General features: G+C 37.9%; 2 protein-coding genes across 2 annotated transcripts; both read right to left on the reverse strand.

The window, feature by feature from the left end:
• Positions 1-5,116: 5,116 nt before the first annotated feature.
• Positions 5,117-6,055, reverse strand: LOC110142272 (olfactory receptor 8S1-like). The gene has a single exon (XM_020901386.2). The coding sequence runs from the start codon at positions 6,053-6,055 to the stop codon at positions 5,117-5,119; it is 939 nt and encodes a 312-aa protein (XP_020757045.2).
• A 13,661-nt stretch (positions 6,056-19,716) lies between these two features.
• Positions 19,717-20,640, reverse strand: LOC110142269 (olfactory receptor 8S1-like). Its single transcript, XM_020901383.2, has one exon. It carries the CDS (start codon positions 20,638-20,640, stop codon positions 19,717-19,719), a length of 924 nt encoding a protein of 307 aa, XP_020757042.2.
• Between the last annotated feature and the right edge of the window lie 1,280 nt (positions 20,641-21,920).

The raw sequence follows: 21,920 nt of genomic DNA on the forward strand, positions 1-21,920 counted from the left end.
TCTCTGTTTCTTGGCTATAAATGCAAGATGTTTTGCATAATATCAGTACCATCATACCTTTGCTTGAGGGACTGTGTATGTTAATTTTTTTAATCTGTAACCTCAGGAGTGGAACTATGTAACTTTATTTTTTATATCTGATAATTTAAATTTCAAACAGTCATTTAGGTGTGATACAGAAGCTTAGTTGAGTCACTTGATTATGAATGCAGTGACATTTAGTAATTTCTCATTAAAAATGGAAAACTTATTATAATTCGTGATTTTCACCTTTTTGTCTCTTTCCAGGGGTCAGTGTCACGCTCCTGGCCTGGCACGGACTGTGATGTTATTGAGGAGCAGCATCTGTTTCTCAGTGTTTTGTCTTTGTCCTGTGTTGCCCTCCTACTCCAGAGTAAGTCATACCTTCTTGTCCTCAGGCATTTCCCCCACCCGTCTCTCTCTGGGAAATCTATCATGATGTGAATCTTCCCCTTTCATTTTCTGGCAAGACTGGCCATTCTGAGTCTTCTCATTCAACTACATCTTATTCCCCTCATGGGACACTTGGCAGGCATTTGCTCTCTCATATTAAGCTTATAGCCTTCAATAGCCTCCTCTAATAGGGAGCTACTCTCCCCCTCCCTTCCCATGCGTTCTAAGATCAAGGAAAGTCAGGAGAATGTCTCCTACTCACTTACATTGTGGAGGGACCTATAAAAACAAAATGGAGTCTAATATATGCTTTCTGCTTCTGTAACTCAGCACCTTCATTCTTTTTTAAGAAATTAATTTATTTTAATTAGAGGCTGATTGCTTTACAATATTGTGAGCACCTTCATTCTTTGATCACAGATATATTTTCACATGTGGGAGAAAGTGACAATTTAGGAGATTAGGATTAACATATATTGTGGTTCTTTATTTGCTAAGTCATGTCTGACTCTTTTTGTGACCACATGGACTGTAGGCTGCCAGCCTGTTATACGCTGCTATGTATAAAATAGATGATTAACAAGGAACTACTGTATAGCACAGGGAACTATACTCAGTATTCTGTAATGACCTATATGGGGAAAGAACCTGAAAAAAATGAATACATATATATGTATAACTGATTCACTTTGCTTACACCTAAAACTAGCACAACCTCATAAATCAACTCCACTCCAATAAAAAGAAAATTCTTTTCACGGTCTGTCATGAAATACCTTGCAAACTCACCTAGCAGTTTGCTATGCCTTTTATATAGAATTTTCAGATTCTTCACTATCAGGCAAGATTTTTGGAAGGCCAGAGATAGGAAGAATTCTGAGTGGGAGGTCATATGACTATTCTGTTTGGGGACTTTACCTGGCCTTTTATTTTTCCATTGGTGAACCAGGAAATAAAGTGTTAACCTGTTTTAAAGGTCTTTAAGTATAAATTAAATTTATTTTCATTTATTTACTTTTTGACAACTCTGCATGGAATGCAGGATCTTAGTTTCCCGACCATGCACCCTGCAATGGAAGTGCAAATTCTTAACTATTGGACTGCCAGGGAAGTCCAAAGTATAAATTAAAGGGTAACCAAAGATGAAGACTGAATTAAGAGGCACTATTCTTTATTTTATGACCAAGATTTAAGAATTTGTTTTTTAAGTGTTAATGGAAGATATTATTATGAGTCTATTAATTTATTAGCACTTGTCCTGATTTGTGAGGAAGAACACTTTCTCATTGATTCCAGCAATGGCTCTTTAGGTCTTTTCATGTATTCAGTTCTGGGCTTCTTTCAGACCTCAGAGAAGAAGCTGTTTATGCTTTCGTATCCATTAAAATAGCTACTAGAAGTTTCCTCTGGGTCTCCTAGCCAAGTACACAAGGATGAGGCATCCATTGATAGAGCAGTATAGGCTCAGTTCAGTTTGGCAAAATTTAGAGGCAAGCCCTCCCAAACAGTGAGAGCAACAGTCAGGAAAAAGAGAAGAATGGGTTCAATAAATGCGCTGTCCCATTAAAATACAATACTTGGAATTGTGATGTAGATGTGCACTTGGCCTGGTTGTGATCTGTCAGTCCAAATTAGTTACATAGTTCTTCATTAATTTTGTTAAGAAGTTGTAAAACTTAACATTGCCTTCTTCAAAAACACATCTCCCTACCAATGTACGACAGACAGTGCAGATATACCTCCACAAGTAGTAGAGATCATACTTGGGAATATGATTTTGGTGTAGTTTAATTTGCTTATTTATTGAAGGTGTAGTTAACAAGATGCAGTTAACATTACTGTATTCTGCACTTAAATCCATGGCTGATTCATGTCAATGTATGACAAAAACCACTGGAATATTGTAAAGTAATTAGCCTCCAACTAATAAAAATAAATGGAAAAAAAATTTTTTTATAAGGTAGAACTCATGTTAGGTGTTCTTGAGACAGTATGAAAAGAAATGATTAAATGTACTCATCTTAAAGATACAGCTTGATGGATTTTGATATATGTGTGCACCTCAACACAGATCAAGATACAGAACCTTTCATCAGTTTAGGAAGCTCCCTCATGCTGCTTCCCAGTCAATCCATTCCCCATTGATAGCCATTATCCTGATTCCACTAATAAATGTATTAATGCTACTTTTCCAGTCAGTCTTTAACATCATGTGAAAGTGAAAGTGTTAGCTGCTCAGTCATGTCCGACTCTTTGCGACTCTGTGGACTAGGCTCCTCTGTCTATAGGACTCTCCAGGCAAGATCACTGGAGTGGGTAGCCATTCCTTTCTCCAGGGGATCTTCCTGACCTAGAAATTGAACCTTAGGTCTTCTACATTGCAGGCAGATTCTTTACCATCTGAGTCAACAGATGGGAAGCCCCATTAATGTCATATATATGAAATTATAAAATACATACTCTTCATGTCTGGCTTCTGTTACAAAATATCCATGAGCTTCATCTATTTGTTGTTTCCAGTTTTTTTAAAATTGCTATATAGTACTCCATTGTATAAGTATACTATATGTACGAGTTTATTTACTCATTCTGCAGGTGGTAGATATTTGGCTTTATTACATACTTTGGTTACAGTGAATAAAACTGTCACAAACATTCTCATAATGTCTTTGCTGGATAATTAAATTCATTTCTTTTCATGTATATGTAGGAGTATAATTAATAGATCTTAGTATGTGGTTTTGATCTACCACAGATTTTCCCTAAATGATTGAACCAGTTCACATTCTCACTATCAATGTTTGTGAGCTCATTTGTGCCATTTTCTCAACAAGACTTGAAGACTTTGAGGGTTTTAGATTTTTATTATTTAGAATGGTTTCATTTATATACAGCTTAAGAACTTGCTAAACTCCTAGTTCCCTTCCTTTTAGCTTTGTTTTGTATTGTGCTCGAGTGGCACAGACAAGGCTGAGGATGAAACCTTATATGTAAGGATGGCAAAGCAAATGGATGGAAGGAACCTGAATCACTGATGATTCTATTTAGATATTCAAGCAATTCTAGAACCATCTATCTCCATGAAAGTGAAAGTGTTAGTTGCTCAGTCCTGTCTGACTCTTTGTAACCCTGTGGACTGTGGCCTACCAGGCCCTTCTGTCCATGGAATTCTCCAAGGCAAGAATACTGAAGTGGGTAGACGTTCCCTTCTCTAGGGAATCTTCCCAACCCAGATCAAACCTGGGTCTCCTGCACTGCAGGCAGATTCTTTACCATCTGAGCCACCAAGGAACCCAATAGCTATTGATAATTCAGTGATAAATGTTCTTATGATTTATGTTAATGTTTGTCACATATTTGTCATTTGAAGATGAAAACACACTTTATAAAGAAATCTTATATTAAGTATCTTTAATAGCAGTTCACTTTTGCTGTTTTGTTCATATAGTTTTAAGGGTTCATTGTTAAGTTTAATCCTGGGATTTTATGTTGATGTTGTAATAGCAATGAGTAATTTTCTATGTTAACATACTTTTTGTCTGTTAACTAGATTTTGGTGTATAGAAACAATTTTTATATCAATATATTAAGATTTTTGCATCATTTGAGTCTCTTTGAGTATTAATAATTTTTAATTTCTAATGGAATTCTTAGATTTTCCAGGTAGAAAATTTCATCATTGCCAATATTTGTAGATTTTTCTTTTCTCAAGAAAAATTTAAATCTTATATCTATCCTTATCCAGCTGCAGTGGGGAGAAATTTCATGGTCTTATTAAGTAATATGGTAATTATTCTTTTATTGCTAATTACTTTAGCTGTAATCCCTCCAATCTGATTTGATCACAAACCTTCTGGTGGGCTATTGATTAAAGTTAAATATTTTTAAATGAAATATAAAGACTCTTTTGAATCTTTCATTATTAAGCATTTCAGATTGATTTTTTGGTAAATTTTATTCTATTTATTTTTTTTTGAGAAATCAAACCACCTGTGTATGTTAACTTTTCACACTAATTAGTTTGTTGTCTTATTAGTGTGCTTGTGGAAGAATGCTTTCATGTTCTTTCCCAATCAATAGAGCATAGACTTTTCAAGTGGAAGTTTAAAATATATGCCTCTAGGAGATCCAGCCAGTCCATCCTAAAGGAGATCAGTCCTGGGTGTTCATTGGAAGGACTGATGCTGAAGCTGAAACTCCAGTACTTTGGTCACCTCATGCAAAGAGTTGACTCGTTGGAAAAGGCCTTGATGCTCGGAGGGATTGAGGGCAGGAGGACAAGGGGACGACAGAGGATGAGATAGCTGGATGGCATCACTGACTCGATGGGCATGAGTTTGAGTAAACTCCAGGAGTTGGTGATGGACAGGGAAGCCTGACGTACTGCGATTCATGGGGTTGCAAAGAGTCAGACACGACTGAGCTACTGAACTGAACTGAACTGACTTTTCAATAACAAGATGTGGTGCTCAGGAAAGCTCTAGGATCTTTTGTGTACCCTATCTGACCCTGTGTTGAGGCAGGAAGGGGGCTTCCCCGATGACTCAGTGGTAAAGAATCTGCCAGCAGTGCAGGAGACACGTGAGACATGAGTTCTAAAAGAGATGGACACGACTGAGCGAGAGCAACGAGCGCGAGAAGGAAGAGGCAACATAAGAGAAAGCTCAATCTTGGCAGTTTTGATGAGTAAATGTAACTTACTTCACTGCTCAAAATATTGCAAATATTTTCCCAATGTCCTTTGCACAGCTGTCTTTACTTCCTTGTTCCTTAGGCTGTAGATAAGGGGATTCAGCATGGGTGTGATCACACTGTATTGTAAGGAAGAAAGCAAATCCAGGGAGGAACCAGAGGGAGGCATGAGATAGCGAAGCATACCTGAGCCAAAGAACAGGATCACTGCGATGAGGTGGGAAGAGCAGGTAGAGAAAGCTTTGCTCTTGCCTGTGGTGGAGCTGATGCTCAGAATGTTGATTATAATACGAACATAGGAGAAGAAGATTGGGAAGAAGTTTCCAAGGCCGAGGAATATAGTGGAGAAGGACAAGATACTAATATTGATGGAGAAATCAGAGCAAGACAGAGGGAAGAGGGAGGGAAGCTCACAGGTGTAGTGGTGGATAGTTTGAGCATCACAGAAATCCAGATTAATAGCCAAGAGCAGAATGATGACTGCATTGAGAGAGGCCAGGCCCCAGGAGCCCCACACCAGCCCCTTACAGAGCTGGTTGCTCATCACCTGGTCATAGAGCAAGGGGTGGCAGATGGTGGCATAACGGTCATAGGCCATGACTGAGAGCAGACAGGCTTCATTTCCCGCAGTAAGAAACACGAAGAAGACCTGGGCTAGACAGCCTCCTACTGAGATGGTCTTCTTCTCAGATAGGAGGTCCTCCAGTAGCTTGGGCAAAGTGACAGAAGACAAGCAGAGATCTAGGAATGATAGATTACTCAAGAAGTAGTACATGGGTGAGTGGAGGTGGGAGTCAGTCCTGATCACTAATATCATTGTCAGGTTCCCTGTTAGTGTCAGGAGGTAAATTCCCAGGAATAATACAAAGAGCAGAGCTTGGATGCGGGGGTCGTCAGACAGCCCAATGAGAATAAACTGGGTTATGGTGCTGTGGTTCCTCAAGGCCATTTGTTGAGATTATTTTCCTGTAATAAAATAAAGGAGAGGTGAGATCTCCTATGACTGTTCCTATTTCCTTCACAGCATCACCCCTTCTGCTTACACATTTCCCTCTGCGCTGTTTGGGTGCTGTGTTGAGGCACTCAATATATCCCTCACTGTACCTCAGCAAGAAGTTTTATTCTATTTTGTCAATCACTGTTCTTGGATTGCAGCCTTCAGATACTTAACAGAGAATCTCATTCCTTTTTTATAGGGATTTAATTGGAAAAATAAATATACCTGGCTTCCTTGTACATTCTTGGTAGTTAGTTTCCACCTGGATTTTTCCTATTGTTTAGAGAGCCTTATAATCATTTGGTTTTAAGAACCATTATAGTATGGATTTGCAGCAGTTATTTTAAACTTGTCTCCTTTCCATATCATTATATTTTAGGTCATAATCATCTAGTGACTTCTAACTTCCTAAGCACTCATTAAATTTCCATTAACTGTGTGTGTGTGTGTGTGTGTGTGTGTACAGAGTATCTCAATCACTATCTCAGTTTTTTTCTCAAAGTGATTTTGTGATTTATTTATGGCAGCTGATATGATATCCATTTTACTGTTGAAAAATATGATATTCAGGGAGATTTTTTAATGCCATGTTCACAACAAGTGAAAAACCATTGCTTTTTTAAAAACCATTGCTTTTTCTAATCTACCAGATTAGGCTTGATCCATAGGTACTTAGACCATTTTTTCTGTTCCAGTATTCAGAGTTCTTTCATATCCATCTTTAACCTACTTTTAAATCAAATTGGCTACTTTTGATATCAGAAAAGTGTATTTGTTTCTGTGCTTCTATTATTCTCCATTCAGATGTTCTCCATTTTAATCTGTGGATCTAAATTCTTAACTGACCTTAAATCCTGTCTTTTTCTTATAGTCTCTCCTGACAGCTCCTCCTTCTAAACTCATAATCTTCTATTTAAATCACTGATTCCTTGTTTTCAGTGGCTTTATGTCATAGTCTGAATTCTGATTTTTTTCTCATTAATGTTAAATATGCTTTCTCAGGTTTCCCCTCAAGGCTATGAGCTCATTGATAAAATGGACCACATCTTAATAGTAATCACAAATTATTATTTCTAGCTTCATCTTCACACATTTTGTTAGCTTCATTATACCTATCACATTATTTGAAAACCTCCATCTGACCTCTCATGCATACTTCAGATATGACCTGTTGAATATTCCAAGTACAGTCCCATCCTTTCACTCTATGCCCCTAATACCACCTCAGTCGTGTCTGACTCTTTGCGACCCCATGGACTATACAGTCCATGGAATTCTCTAGGCCAGAATACTGGAGTGGGTAGTGTTCCCTTCTCCATGGGATCTTCCCAACCCTGGGATCGAACCCAGATCTCCCACATTGCAGGTGGCCTCCCTGGAGCCACCAGGGAAGCCCAAGAATGCTGGATTGGATAGCCTATCCCTTCTCCAGCAGATCTTCCCCACCAAGGAATCAAACCAGGTTCTCCTGCATTGCAGGCAGATTCTTTACAAGATGAGCTACCAGGGAAAGCCATCCTAATACCACCAATCACCTGTAATACTGATCCCTGGCAGAAGTATTGGGAATATTATCCATCAGAGTTGCCATACCGCCTACCCATGAAGTCTGTGTTTATCTGCAGAATATGTCATCATCTGCAACATCCTCTGATTATCTCTCATTTTTATAGAAGCAACAGTTACTTTAACCATTACTGCAACAAGGTACTTGCATTTGTGTTGTGGGCAATTAATTTTTTTATTGTCCCATGAGTTCAGAAAAGAAGTTTTTATGTGGTTTTCCCTTAACTGCTTCTTGAATCCACTTGTGCTAGGTGTAAGGGTTTACCCAAGAAAACGAGAATGGTGGTAGATTATGTGAATGATGATGCTCACCTGAATCCAAATAATTTTGAACCTGCATTTGTAGGGCTATGTAGCAAAGCACTGTTCTGTATGAAGTTTTCTTAGGAGCCTGAGGTTTTAAACATGATTTAGCAGGTTTCTGCTTTTGTTTGTCAGCTCACAATATAACCCTACATAGCTTTATGAACTTACAAAAATTTTATATTGCTTTTTCATATACCACCTATTTCTGATCCTGCCAATAATCTATGACCCCATGCTAACTCACCAAGAGATGCTTCAGCTATGATCCCATTAACAAACTCATCAGTCAAAGCTTAGGCCCATCTTAGACTGACATGTAGGTTGCCTTTGTGCCTGGAAAACAGGATAGTGTTTACCCTTGTGTGCCTGGGGATATTGGCTTAGTTCTAGTGATAGTGAGGCAGAAACAGCTGGAGAAATTATGTTTGCAGATCCTGCATGGATACATTTGTAAATACTGTTGATAGAAAACTTTTTATATAAAATCTACTCAAAGCAAAGTAAAATGATAAATAGGACTTATTCTTCATAAAACTTATATATTTTCATGTATATCTCAACGATCTGGATATTTTCAAGCCATCCCCCAAATTGCTTTATTCTCCAGTTTCACTCACAAGGAGACCAGACCACAGTGTCTTGCCACCACAGTGGCAAGCTCAGGGTCTCCTGGTAATTGAGACTATTTCCAGAATCATTTCTATTTCTTTAGCATAGTATTTCTGGAGAAATTTTTCTCTCGCATCGATGTCCACATTTAGTATGCAGGAAGACATCAACCACTGTATCAAGTGATTTAGAAGGTATCACAGAGAAAGGAGCCCCCCATCCCCTGCTAAATAACATTTTAAATTGATGGGATAAATTTTTTTTGAATGACCAAAAGCAAAACCTTGCAACTCATTCTAGGTCAGGATATCAGGAAATAAATTTAGGAACAAAAGAAACTGTCTTCACTTCATCCTTTTGTATTAGAGACTGATGAGATTTACACATGGATGAGAACAGGCACAATTAAAGTGATCTCAGCAAATGGTAAAAGATATGAAAGGAGGATTACAGAATTGTCCTAGAAAGTCTAACCCACACTATTTAAAGATATTTCTGGAATGAACAAATGAGTGAAGTGTGTGTAGTAGGTCAGCCTCCAGGATGGCCTGAGGGATCCCAGGGCAACTTTTAGACCCAGGAATCTGAACTGGGAGAAGAATATCAGTACTGGGAAGGAGAGAACCAAAGGTCAACATGACCCAGCTGAATTGTTCTCAGAGCTATTCCTTCCTTGTGAATAGTACTCCTTGCACTACTCACACCTACTCACTGGTAACCAGATCTGAAGGTTTAAGGAACAGAAATATTTACTGCAGTTTATCAAACTGGAGTCAGAAAAAGCAGGGGAATAAGTTCCTTTAACAGCCCAGAATCTGTCTGTAATATTCTGATTTCTCTCTACAATATTTTGTGATTATGAAGTATAAGAAGATTTAGGCCAGGCTGTAAGATGTTCCTGTATTCAGTGTTATACAGGGAGGATAGAGGTCATTCTGTTGACTTGTGCAGGTTTGATAGACTAATGCAACACTTGGGGGAATAGGGATGTCTAAGCTGAGAAAGACTGAAGGCAGGAGGAGAAGGGGATGACAGAGGATGAGATGGTTGAGTGGCATCACCGACTCAATAGACATGAGTTTGGGTTAACTCTGGGAATTGGTGATGGACAGGGAGGCCTGGTGTGCTGCAGTCCATGGGGTCGCAAAGAGTTGGACATGACTGAGTGACTGAACTGAACTGAAAGCCCTTCCCAGGGTTGGAGGTGATGTCAAGGGCCAAGATATTTTCATCTCTAGTCAGGGAAGAGGGATGAAGGAACAAGATCCTTGGCTCTAGAACAAGTGGAATAGGTAATGAAATGTGAGGAGGTAGAGATGTGGGAAGGGATAGACAGCAGGTTTAAAACCTACACACAGGAATCTCCCTGGTGGTCCAGTGGATAAGACTCCATGCTCCCAATGTAGGGGGCTAAGGTTCAATCCTTAGTCAGGGAACTAGATCCCACATGCTGCAACTGAGAGTTCACATCCTGCAATGAAGATCCAGTGCTGCCAAATAAATACATAAATAAAAATAATAAATATTTAAAAAATGGTTGAAAACCCCTACCCACAAATATTCCGGGAAAAAGATAAATGTATCCTCAGAGAATCAGGGAAGAATTACCATACTTTTTGTTTTTCTGTTTCTTCAAAAAGATAATTTTCTGCCTTTCCCATCATTGTTGAACATCATAGGTAAAGTCTCCTCAGAACTGACCTCCTCAAAGGAGTTTGATGTTTGATATGTCAGACAGCACTCAGAGTTCTGGGCATTAGAATAGTTCTCTCGTTAGAAGCAGTATATAAATCACACAATCAGGACTGTTTTCCTGAAAACCTTAATTTAGGGTGGTGTCATTCCATAAAGTAGGCCAAGGTTAGGACAGTTTCTCTAAAAAAGCTCAAAATTTGAACAACAGACATATATTTCATTAAACCTCTCACATGAACTCAGGTGCAGCAGTGTGCCTTCTCTTCATTTCTTCTGTGATTCTGGGTACTCTTCTAAGAGCATCACTTAAAGAAAGCATTCTTTAATGGAACCAATCAGAAAGCCATCTTACTTAGATAGCCACGGGCTATGCTGGGTCCGGGGGAAGCTCAGCCACTTCCCTGTATTCCCTGAAGTCCCAGCCTGAAGCCTAGCTCCGGACTCGCCAACTGCATAGTTTCCAGGTAACTGGAAAATTAAACTTAGTAAGAGGCATAGGGGATTCTCTCCAGGGAAGTATTTGAAGTGTCTGAATTAAGGCAATTATTTAAAGCCTAAAAGAGTGTTTTGTTAGAGTTGTGGGGGTTGAAAAAGCAGAGTATAAGAATGGGACTTTTAAACAAATTTCAATCTGATGGAACATTTTCCTAATGGCTACACATAGCTGAAAATGAGCTTTCAAATTCTTCAATAAACTGAGCTGTGACATATTACTGAGCTCCAGATTATATTTTAGTGCATGCTTAAAATTTTCTCATTTTAACCATAGACTTGTCCATTATAGTGGCTGAGAGGACTTAACTCCATGCTAGGGATATTGTTGGGTCTTGAATTTACTGTATCTTTTTTTTTCTCCAGAGTAATCTCCTATTTTTATTTAAAAAGTGATATTCTGTTTAACATGAATCATGTTAAAGTTTATTCTTTAACAGATTTATTCAAATACAATTGGCAAAAATTATATAGATTTAAGGTGTACATCTTGATTATTTTTAGGACCTTACTTAATCCTGCCCCTGCCAGATCTATTAAGGTATAACTGACAAATAAAATTTTTGTATATTTAAGACATACAAAGTAAAAATAATTGGATCTTAAGTTTATAGAATTCTATATTCAAAATATATAATGAATTATGTAAATATGATGATAGTAATACATAGATAGTAATTCAAGCACATAATGAATTTTTTTTTGCATGTGAACTGTCCTGTTTCTCCAACATCATGTATTGCTGATGATAGAAGAGACTATCTTTTCTCTATTGCTTGTTCTTTGCTCCTTTGTCATAGATTAACTGACCATTATGTGTTTAGGTTTATTTCTGGGCTCTCAGTTCTGTGCCAGTGATCTGTCTATCTGTTTTTCTGTCAGTATTGTGCTGTTTTGATAGTTGTAGCTTTATTACATAGTTTAAAATTGGGGCATGTGAAACCTCCAGTTTTGTTCTTTTATTCTCAAGATTGCTTTGGTTTTTGTGATTCCATATAGATTTTAGCATTTTTTGTTCTATTTCTGTGAAAAATCTCCCTGGGATTGATAGGGATTGCATTGAATCTGTAGATTGCTTTAGGCAACATAGACATCCATGAACATGAACTCTGTTTCCATTTCTTTTTGTCTGCTTCAGTGACTTTCAACTATGTCTCATAGTTTTCAGGGTCAAAGTCTTTGACCTCCTTGATTAAATTTATTCCTAGATATTTTATTCTTTTTGTTGTTGATAATAAAGTGTTTAAAACATATTCTCACATAGAGTTGCAATTTTATAATTCTGTTTATCACCTTACAGTTTATGTTCTTTTGTCTTCTGTTTCTGGTAGAATAACTCTTTTCAACTTTTTATTTTTAGGCAGGTCTTGTGTTGATGACTATCTCAGTTTTTGTTTGGGAATGTCCTTATTTCTCCTTTGTATCTAATTTTGCCTTTGCTGAATAGAATATTCTTGGCCAACAGTTTTTATCTTTCAAATATTTTGAGAATGTCATTTCACTGCTTCCTGGCCTGTAGAGTTTTTGCTGAGAAATTTGCTATAGCCTATTGGGGGTTCCCTGGTGAGTTATCATCCTTTTTCCCCTGGCTGCCTTTAAAATTCTTTCTTTGTCATTGACCTTTTAAAACAAAAATAATTTTATCTATTTATTTATTTTTGGCTGTGCTGGGTCATCTTTGCTGTGTGGGCTTTTCTCTAGTTACACTGAGGAGGGGTTACTTTCTTGTTGTGGGGCACAGGTTCTGGGGTACATGGACTTCCGTAGTTGTGGTTTCTGGGCTCTAGAGCACAGATTCAGTAGTTGTGGCACATGGGCTTAGTTGCTCCATGGCACGTGGGATCTTCACAGACCAGGGATCAAACTCATGTCTCTTGCATTGGCAGGCAGATTCTTTACTACTGAGCCTCAAGGGAAGCCCTGTCAATGACTTTTTAAATTAAAAGTATAAGGTACAGTTGGTTTACAATATTATATTGGTTTCAGGTGTAAACATAGTGATTTGATACTTTTTAAGATTACACTCCATTTAAAGTGGTTATAAAATGCTGGCTATATTCCCTATGCTATAATTACATTGTATCTTCTTTATTCTATATCTAGTATTTTGTACCTCTTAATCTTCTCCTGTCTTGCTTTTCCTCCAGTCCCTTTCATCAGTGGTAACCACTAGTTTATTCTCTGTATCTGTGAGTCTGTTTCTATTTTATTATATTCTTTTGTTTAATTTTTTTTAGATTCTACATATAAAGGAAAACATACAGTATTTGTCTTTCTCTACTAAGCATTTATGTTGTTGCAAATGGAAAAATTTCATTATTTTTCATGACAGTAATATTCTATTGTATATATGCCATATCTTCTTTATCCATTCATTTGTGGATGGACACAGATTGCTTTTATATCTTGGCTCTTATAAATAAGGCCACTATAAGCATTGGGGTGGGCTTACATGGTGGCCAATGCAGGAGACATGGATTCAATCCCTGGGTCAGGAATATCCCCTGGAGAAGGAAATGGCAACCCACTCCAGTATTCTTGCCCGAGGAATCTCATGGATAGAGGAGCCTGTTGGACTACAGTCCATGGGCTCACAAAGAGTCAGACAGGACTGAGAATGCATGCATGCACAAAGTTACAATGGTGCTGGGATGAGAGGCGTTAGTCCTTTGCTGGCCTCTTGTTCCACATGTAACTCATCCCCTCTAGTCATCTCTTGGAAATCTATCATACATACTAATAGCTCATCCTTTTTCATTTCCTGGTAATGCCGATCATGCCACACATTTTTGAATTCAACTCTCATCTGAATCAAAGGACCCGTTTGCAGGCCACTAGCTCTCTTATTGTAAGCTAACATCTTTGTCCCACTAGTAGATACACTGAAGCCTTTGGATGTCCTTCTGTGCCGTTCTAAGACCAAGAGAAGCTCAGAAAATTGTGCCTACATGTACTCAATCCACACTACTTTATCAGATCTCTGGTGATTGCATTATATTTTGTGTGGACTTCTCAGTGGGCTTATCATGTTCCTGATCCCCCTGTAGGAAGGAAGACTGAATTCTTTACTCTTATACCTTCAAACTTAGTAGAGGGTGAATCTTTAGTATCCATATAAATAGGATTGGGTGGTAATATATAGAGCCCTCCATACTTACTATGAATTTTCCTGCATATCTTTCCAATCCCCTCCCCAGTTTGTTTCATGTCTAGTTGTATATTCCTTCAAATATTTTTATACTTTTAAACTCAGAATCCATTTTGAGTCTTTATTCTCTGATTCTACTGAATGGGCAGATGGGGAAAACTTTGGGTAATAAGTAAATAAAGCAGAGTGGTAAGAAATATCACAGTTCTGTTAGTACTTTTCAGAGCATCCTTCCTGGGATGCTTTCCAGTTGTCGTGTATCTAACCTGACTCAGTAGTTTCATGATGGCGGCTGACATACAAGATTATCATGATTGTCTATTTGACATACAAGATTTTCATATTGAAATCTGTTTCCCACTTAAACCTCCACGCACTTTCATTTCTTTCTTTCAGTGTATATAAAACTGACATAGATATCACTGTGCCTGGGAGACAGCATTTCAGATAGTTCTGGGAAACTGCTCCAAGGAGGTGAGGGGCTAGGATATATGAGTTTTGCAACAAAGGGCAGGTAATTGGTAACATCAGAAGATTACTATTAAATTAAGAATTCAGATATATCAAGTTAAGGAATTTAGCACTTTTCTATTTTTGGGAAGATGCAAGAATCTAGGCTTACTGAAATCATTCTTTGATATGTGCCTCAGCTATTGTGGTTAGCATCTTGTATTTCTACAAGCTCACCCTTAGTGGGGAGTGACTGCAGTCTGATGGCTGCTAGATGGCAGATATTCTTTCCTTCCTGAGTTCCCTCACAGTCACTAACTCACCAACCATGGTGGCTGGGATTGCTGATGACTGTGTCATCCTTTGTTTACTGATATGGCAGAAAATAATTCTATTTCTCATCTCCCAACCACTTTGTCAACACAAAATGCCTTCTACATAGAAATTTCAGATTCTCCACTATCAGGGAAGTTTTTAGGGAGGTCAGAAAGAGGAAGAGTTCCAACACCACGAGTTTCTTTGACCATGCTGGCTGGGGGCCAAACTTAGTCTTTTATTTTTGCAGTAGTGGACCAGAGAATAATGTTTCAACTTGTTTTGAAGATTTTTCAGTAAATGTTAAAAAGCAACTGAAGATGATTGTTGTGTTTGGAGGCATTATTATCTACTTTATTCCCAAAATGTAAGAATTTGTTTCCTAAGTGTTATCAGAGAATGTACCAACATTAGTTCAGTTCAGTTCAGTCACTCAGTCGTGTCCGACTCTTGGCGACCCTATGAATCACAGCATGCCAGGCCTCCCTGTTCATCACCAACTCCCGGAATCTACCCAAACCCATGTCCATCGAGTCATCCAGCCATCTCATCCTCTGTCATCCCCTTCTCCTCCTGCCCCCAATCCTTCCCAGCATTAGGATCTTTTCCAATGAGTTAACTCTTCTCATGAGGTGGCCAGAGTATTGGAGTTTCAGCTTCAACATCAGTCCTTCCATTGAACACCCAGGACTGATCTCCTTTAGGACGGACTGATTGGATCTTCTTGCAGTCCAAGATTATGAGCCTCTTAATTTATTAGCACCTGTACTAGCTTGTGAGAAAACTTTACTTTCTTGTTGACTTTAGGAATGGTGGTTTATGCCACTTATATATTCAATTCTGGCTTCAGGAAATAAAAAGATTAAGTTTTCATATGCTGAAAAATATCTATTCTAAGAAGCTTCACCTTGGTCTCCTAACCAAGTGCACTGAGAAAGCAGCACACGCTCAGTTCAGGTTTTGCAAAATGCAGAAGCAACGCCTCACAAGCAGTTAGAGCAGGAAAAGAGACAGGAACAAGGATTCAGTCTATAGGACCTCTCTACAAGGTATACAGTAGATGTAATCTGCCAAGCCAAACTTTCATCTAAGCCCTCCATTACTTTATCCAGTAGCTGTAAAGCCTAACAATTGCTATCATTTTTGCTATCATATTTGCTATTTTTTTCGTTTATTTTTATTAGTTGGAGGCCAATTACTTTACAATATTGTAGTGGTTTTTGCCATACATTGACATGAATCAGCCATGGATTTACATGTGTTCCCCATCCCGATCCCCCCTGCCGCCTCCCTCCCCATCCCATCCCTCTGGATCTTCCCAGTGCACCAGCCCTGAGCACTTGTCTCATGCATCCAACTTGGGCTGATGATCTGTTTCACCCTTGATAGTATGCTTGTTTCAATGCTATTCTCTCAGAACATCCCACCCTCGCCTTCTCCCGTAGAGTCCAGAAGTCTGTTCTGTACATCTGTGTCTCTTTTTCTGTCTTGCACACAGGGTTATCATTACCATCTTTCTAAATTCCATATATATGCATTAGTATACTGTATTGGTGTTTATCTTTCTGGCTTACTTCACTCTGTATAATGGGCTCCAGTTTCATCCATCTCATTAGCACTGATTCAAATGAATTCTTTTTAATGGCTGAGTAATAGTCCATGGTGTATATGTACCACAGCTTCCTTATCCATTCGTCTGCTGATGGGCATCTAGGTTGCTTCCATGTCCTGGCTATTACAAACAGTGCTGTGATGAACATTGGGGTACACGTGTCTCTTTCAGATCTGGTTTCCTCGGTGTGTATGCCCAGGAGTGGGATTTCTGGGTCATATGGCAGTTCTATTTCCAGTTTTTTAAGGAATCTCCACACTGTTCTCCATAGTGGCTGTACTAGTTTGCATTCCCACCAACAGTGTAAGAGGATTCCCTTTTCTCCACACCCTCTCTAGCATTTATTGCTTGTAGACTTTTGGATAGCAGCCATCCTGACTGGTGTGTAATGGTACCTCATTGTGGTTTTGATGTGCATTTCTCTGATACTGAGTGATGTTGAGCATCTTTTCATGTGTTTGTTAGCCATCTGTATGTCTTCTTTGGAGAGATGTCTGTTTGGTTCTTTGGCCCATTTTTTGACTGGGTCATTTATTTTTCTGGAATTGAGCGGCAGGGGTTGCTTGTATATTTTTGAGATTAATCCTTTGTCTGTTGCTTCATTTGCTATTATTTTCTCCCATTCTGAAGGCTGTCTTTTCACCTTGCTTATAGTTTCCTTTGTTGTGCAAAAGCTTTTAAGCTTAATTAGGTCCCATTTGTTTATTTTTGCTTTTATTTCCAATATTCTGGGAGGTGGGTCATAGAGGATCTTGCTGTGATTTATGTCGGAGAGTGTTTTGCCTATGTTCTCCTCTAGGAGTTTTAGAGTTTCTGGTCTTAAATTTAGATCTTTGATCTAATGATTAATTAGAATAATTAATAGAATCATTAATGATTCTATTGAGCTACTGAGCCAACTCTGAAGGACTCTGTCTCCAGACCTCTTATTAAATCAATGATAAGTAGTGTTATGGTTTATGTTACTATTAATCACATTTCATTACTTGATGAAAGCATGCTTAATGAATACATTTGTAAATCAAATCTATGGATTTAAGCATACTTTATGTCATTTACTTAGTTTTGTTGCTTTGTTCGTATGGGTTCTGAGTGCTTATTGTTGAATTTAATTCTGAGGTTTTTCTATTGACCTTGCCATAGCAAATGGATGTTTTTCTAATATATATATTTGGTTTATTGCTGGTGTATAGAGAAACTACTGATTACATGAATATATAAGCTTTTTTTTTTACCTTAATAAACTCTCTTGGAATAGTAATAATGAGAAATTTCTTAGATTTTTGGGTAATCATCATCACCTCCAAATATCTGTAGATCCCCTCTTCCATAATTAAATATTGTATTTTAATCTTGTCTTACTGCACTGGAGGGAATTACATAACCTTGTTAAGTAATATGAATGATAGTGTTGTTTTCTTTTAAACTGCTGTTGTTCAGTCCCTCAGTTGTGTCCGGCTGTTTGAGACCCCATGGACTACAGTGTGCCAGGTTTCCCTGTCCTTCACCATCTCCCCGAGTTTGCTCAAACTCATGCCCATTGAGTCGGTGATGCCATCCAACCATCTCATCCTCTGTTGCTCCCTTCTCCTCCTGCCCTCAATCATTCCTAGCATCAGGGTCTTTTCCAGAGTCGGTTCTTTGCATCAGGTAGTCAAAGTATTGAAACTTCAGCTTTAGCATCAGTCCTTCCAATGAAGGGTTGATTCCCTTTACTATTGACTGGTTTGATCTCTTTTCAGTCTATGGGACTCTCAAAAGTCTTCTCTAGCACCACAGTTTGAAAGCATCAATTCTTAGGTGCTCAGCCTCCTTTATAGTCCCAGGTCATGTCTGTACTTGACTAAAGGAAAAACCATAGCTGTAATTCCTCCAATTTGATATTATGTCATGAAGCATATGGTTGAATATTATTTGATGTTAAATATTTTTTGTGAAATAATATAAAAAGCATGTTTGTAGGTTTATAACCACTATATAGCAGAGATTGGCACAACACTGTAAATCAACTATACTTCAATAGAGTCATCAGAATTTTTATTATTAAATATTATCAAATTTTATTAAATATTAAATGTTATTAATTATTATTTAAATATTTAAATATTAAATATTCAACAAAATTGTTGAATTTTACTTTTATGCTTATTAAGAATCTATTATGATGAACATGTGATTATTCTCACTTTAACTTATTGATTTGAGGCATCAAAGCACTAAGAAGTTTACTTGGTCATGGGTTATTATTTAGCTTATTATTCTTTCAGTATACTTTCAGATTCAGTGGATTATTTCATTTAGACTTGTCTAAATATTCATAAGAGGGTAGTAATTTTTCATATTTTGAATCAGTTACTTTAGTTCTGAAAATACATTAACAATTTTCCATATTATTCTGTACTCTAAGAGCATTCAAGTTTGCCAAAACTTACTTGAAAAACTATCAGTGCTTATTGTCCTTTTGAGCTTATTCTAATGTTTTTTGTTTTGTTTTGCACATCAAATAGCTCAATTTAATTTTTTTGGTTATATTTTCTTAAAATGAAACAAAATCCTGCTTTCAAAGTTTATTTAGACAAATCTTAGCATTGCCTTATAATTTTTATTCTTAATGTCAGTGTTGTACTATTTAGGTTCTTTTTATTTTTTCTTAAATATATTTTACATAATTATGTCAAAATTGATCTTTTTGAATAACTAGCACCTTGATTTATTTATTGATTCTATTTTTCTTCTTTCTAATTTATTAATTTGTGCTTTTAGTTCCTTTATCCTACTTTTCTTATGTTAAGTTTAATTAGCTTTCTAATGCTTTCACTTCAGCATTCAGAAACTTAGTTTTTTTTGTTTATTAATGAATTCATGTAAGGATATATTTTATTTCTATTGTTGGCTGCACTGGCAATGTTTTTAACTTTAGTATATAGTGTTCTCATATTCATGATAGTTTATGTAGGCTGTTGACTTTTTTATTAACATAGAATTTTGCTTTTCAAGTGTTTTACTTCAAGAATTTATAAGTAGTTAGGATTTGAAAAGGTTAGCTTCTGTTTAACAAATATCTCCTTTGTTTTTAGTTCTCTCTGCAGCTCCTCATATTCAGATGCTGAAACTCCTGTGAAGATTATTGTATCTTTTTATTTTTTAACCTCACTTTTATTTTGTTTGTCTTATTTATCTACTTTGTGGAAGATGGTTTTCACATTCCCTTTCAACCAACAGCATTGACTTTCCAAATAGGGAACCAAAATCAAGAGCCACTTCCTTGGACTAACAGGATTAGGTGTTTGGGTGAGCTCTGGAATCTTTCTTCAGAATTACTGACGTCGTGTGATTAGAAGAGATGAGGGCAAAAGAGCAAATGCAATGGAATACAACCTAAGATTTTGCTTAGAGTTGTCTCTGTTCACTACCTGAACATTATAGGTATTTCCCCAAAGTCCTCTTCACAGCTGCCTTCACCTCCTTGTTCTTTAGGCTGTAGATGAGGGGGTTCAGCATGGGCGTGACTCCACTGTACTGTACAGAGAGGAGCAAATCCAAAGAGGAGCCAGAGGGAGGCATGAGATAACAAAGAAACCCGGAGCCAAAGAACAGGATCACTGCGATGAGGTGGGAGGAGCAGGTGGAGAAGGCCTTGCTTCTGCCTGTGGTGGATCTGATGCACAGGATGGTGGAGATAATACGGGCATAAGAGAAGAAGATTGGGATGAAGGTTCCAAGCCCATGCAATAGGCTGGAGCAGAGTAGGATATTGGTAACGATAGAGATATCAGAACAAGACAGGGGAAAAAGGGCAGGCAGCTCACAGGTGTAATGGTGGATGGTTTGGGCATCACAGAAATCCAGGCTAATAGCCAGGAGCTCAATGACAAATGCATTGAGAGAGGCCAGACCCCATGAGATCAACACCAGCCTCACACAGAGCCGGTTGCTCATCACCTGGCCATAGTGCAGGGGGTGGCAGATGGCAGCATAGCGGTCATAGGCCATCACCGAGAGCAGACAGGCTTCAGTTCCTGAAGAGAAAAACACAAAGAAGACCTGAGCCAGACAGCCCTCGACAGAGATGGTCTTCTTCTCAGACAGGAGGTCCTTGAGGAGCTTGGGCAGAGTGACACAAGAGAAGCAGAGGTCTAGGAATGATAGATTACTCAAGAAGAAGTACATGGGTGTGTGGAGGTGGGAGTCAGCCCTGATCACCAGCAGCATCGTCAGGTTCCCCATCATGGTCAGGAGGTAAATCACCAGGAAGAGCGCAAAGAGCAGAGCCTCGATGCGGGGGTCGTCTGACAGCCCAGTGAGGACGAACTCGGTGATGGTGCTGTGGTTCCTCAAGGCCATTTGTGGAGGCTGTTTCCTTGGAATAAAATAGAAAGTGGGTGATATTGCCTATGATTGTCCTCATTCTTTACAGCATCATCTTCTCTTCTTAAACATCCCTCCCTGAGTTGTCTGAACTTGTGCTTACATATCTCAAAGCTGCCCTCACTATGCCTCCGTAAGAGTTGTTATCTTTTCTTGATAGATCACAAATTTAGGTGATCTTCACACACTTTAGAGAGTTCTATTCCTGTTCCACAGAGACTTACCGGGACAAATAATATTTCTGGTTCACTCTAACATTAATGTTATTCAATTTTCATCACATGCTTTAAATTTCAGAAATTCTTAAAATCCATTGTACAACATTTAAAAAAACCATTGTACAACGTATGTGAGGTAATTGTTCTAAACCTTATCTCCTCTTTAATATTTTTGTTCAGAATAATCCAGGGCTTCTTACTTATTAAACATCACATTAAATTTTAATAGATTTTTTTAAATACAAAGCATTTTCTCATGTCCTGTCTCTGTTTATGCTGAAAGCAATTATATGAAGTATTTCAGACATGGACACTCATCTTCATTTTACCCCTTGGAAATATGATATAGTGACATTAACAACCAGTAGAAGAACCAGGAAATAACTTCCACAGTATTTCCCCTAAATTCTCATCCCAATATCTAGATCTGGTTCACAAGAATAAAGATCACTTTTCCTACCTTTTTTAAAATGTTTTTTTTTTTTAATGTCGTAAAAGTCTTATTATAAAAACACTATTTTAATGATATTTAGCTGTACTAAATACCATATTTCAGTGGTACTAAGTCCATTCACATTGTTGTGCAACTTTCACCATCATCCATCTCCAAAATTGTTCACTTTCCTAAACTGAAACTGTTCCCATTAAAAAATTAACTCTTCATTCTCCACCCTGCTTCCAGCCCCTGGCATCTACCAGCGTACTTTCTGATGCTGTGAATTTGACTATTCTAGGTACTTCGTGGAATCAAATCCATTCTCCTGTCTTGACATTCAGAGTTCTTCTTCTTCTGTCCTTAATCTATATTTTAGCCTTTTTGACCCCCTTTGATACTAGAAAGGTCTTTTATTTCTCTCTTTGACTACGTGGTCTTCTTTCAGATGTTCTACATTTTTATTCCACTGATCCAGACTCTCATGCACCTTCCAGCCTTACCTCAAATCCTTCTATCTCTTCAAAGCAAATATAGTTAAAAACCTGATCCTGTTAACAAAGTTCAAGTTCATCTTAGACCCATATCTAGGTTACCTGTTTGAT

Source organism: Odocoileus virginianus, chromosome 24, assembly GCF_023699985.2.
Source record: "Odocoileus virginianus isolate 20LAN1187 ecotype Illinois chromosome 24, Ovbor_1.2, whole genome shotgun sequence".
NCBI lineage: Eukaryota > Metazoa > Chordata > Mammalia > Artiodactyla > Cervidae > Odocoileus > Odocoileus virginianus.

What these genes read in the sequence shown, in the direction of transcription:
- LOC110142269 (XM_020901383.2), bottom strand. Translation starts at nt 20,640, where the DNA reads ATGGCCTTGAGGAACCACAGCACCATCACCGAGTTCGTCCTCACTGGG.
- LOC110142272 (XM_020901386.2), bottom strand. Translation starts at nt 6,055, where the DNA reads ATGGCCTTGAGGAACCACAGCACCATAACCCAGTTTATTCTCATTGGG.